Source organism: Penaeus monodon, chromosome 32 (genome assembly GCF_015228065.2).
Source record: "Penaeus monodon isolate SGIC_2016 chromosome 32, NSTDA_Pmon_1, whole genome shotgun sequence".
Taxonomy (NCBI): Eukaryota; Metazoa; Arthropoda; class Malacostraca; order Decapoda; family Penaeidae; genus Penaeus; species Penaeus monodon.
Window position 1 is genome coordinate 20,961,803 of NC_051417.1, and position 1,292 is coordinate 20,963,094.

At 39.0% G+C, this 1,292-nt stretch overlaps 1 protein-coding gene across 1 annotated transcript in view; it reads left to right on the forward strand.

The window, feature by feature from the left end:
- The window catches only part of LOC119593602 (integrator complex subunit 12-like), a 3,987-nt gene that overhangs the window by 522 nt on the left and 2,173 nt on the right, over nt 1–1,292 (forward strand). The window contains 5 exon segments of the mRNA XM_037942557.1: nt 59–213; nt 413–529; nt 669–760; nt 762–878; nt 1,080–1,236. Coding sequence (XP_037798485.1) covers nt 59–213; nt 413–529; nt 669–760; nt 762–878; nt 1,080–1,236 — 638 coding nt within the window.

Below are 1,292 nucleotides of genomic sequence, written 5' to 3' on the forward strand. Positions count from 1 at the left end.
CAGATATGACATGTATGTACATGCCCTCCCTGCTTTTATAGACTAAACCTACTTTAAGGAGCTGTACCTGCTCACCAACTGCAGTCTGTACCAAATAAGAGAACTGCTTGGCACACAACATACAGAGCAGGCTCGAATGCATGTGGCTTGGATAGTTGCTACCCGTCAAGGCCCAGTGTGTCATCTGAAGAACAGATTCCGTCTGGCATGAATGTGTTAATAATAATGATAATGGAATTGGTGAAGAAATATAGCAAGCTTTCGAGAACTCTGTACCATATATTATCAACTTTACAGAATTTTGTTGTTATTATTTATGTATCTTGACTTTAAATTATTTGAATTTTGTTAGAAAATTCATCTGCACACATTTCTGTAATTTTATTCATCGCATGTTTCTTTTTAATTGTAGGATTCATTCAGCTTGCGGAGGGAATCACCCATTCCACGTTCCAAGCCAGGAAGTCCAATTCCAGTCTCTCTGTCTAAACGAGAAGAAATCAAGAAGGATATGGAAAGGAAGATAAATGTAATGATAGCTTTGTTGTTTTTTATTGTTTTGTTTATGTATACCTGCCTATGTGTATGAGTTTGCATTTATATGAGTGTACATTCTTGCAATATACTTTTTCCCAAGTGAAAGAGGAATGATAGCAAAATTATTTTAGCTACAGATGCGTGATGATGATGGACTAGGGGCCAAGAGACCACGTTTGGACTCTCCGAGTGCCTTCAAATCCCACACTCCATCTCCAACACCTCACTAAATCAGAGAGTTCATCCCGGAGCCGCAAATCAGACGAGAGTGAATCGGATACTGATATGAATGACATCGCTATGGAGATAATGGATGGCATCAACTGCACTGTTGCAAGTAAGTGAAATATGTAAATATGCAGCTTAGAGTTTTCCTGTATATTTTAATGGAAGTCAGTTGTGGTAAAAGTCGCTGAAGAGTGGTTTTAGATGTGTTATACTTCCCTCAACCTACCTTGATTTCATTATCTGCTAGCATTCTAATCCAAGATTCACATATTTTATCCTAAACTAATATCATTCTCATGTATCTTCCACAGGAGCTTTGAGGTGACCCCACGCAATCGCCTTGTGGAATGCCAGGAATGCCACTCTCTGTACCACCAGGAGTGCCACAAGCCTCCCGTCACAGACCAAGATGTTAATGATCCCCGCCTTGTGTGGTATTGTGCCAAATGTGCCAAATCCTTGAAAAAACAGGTAATTTTTCCACTGTGTTGATTTGTTTCTAAATTAATTTTCTGTTTAGATGGTAA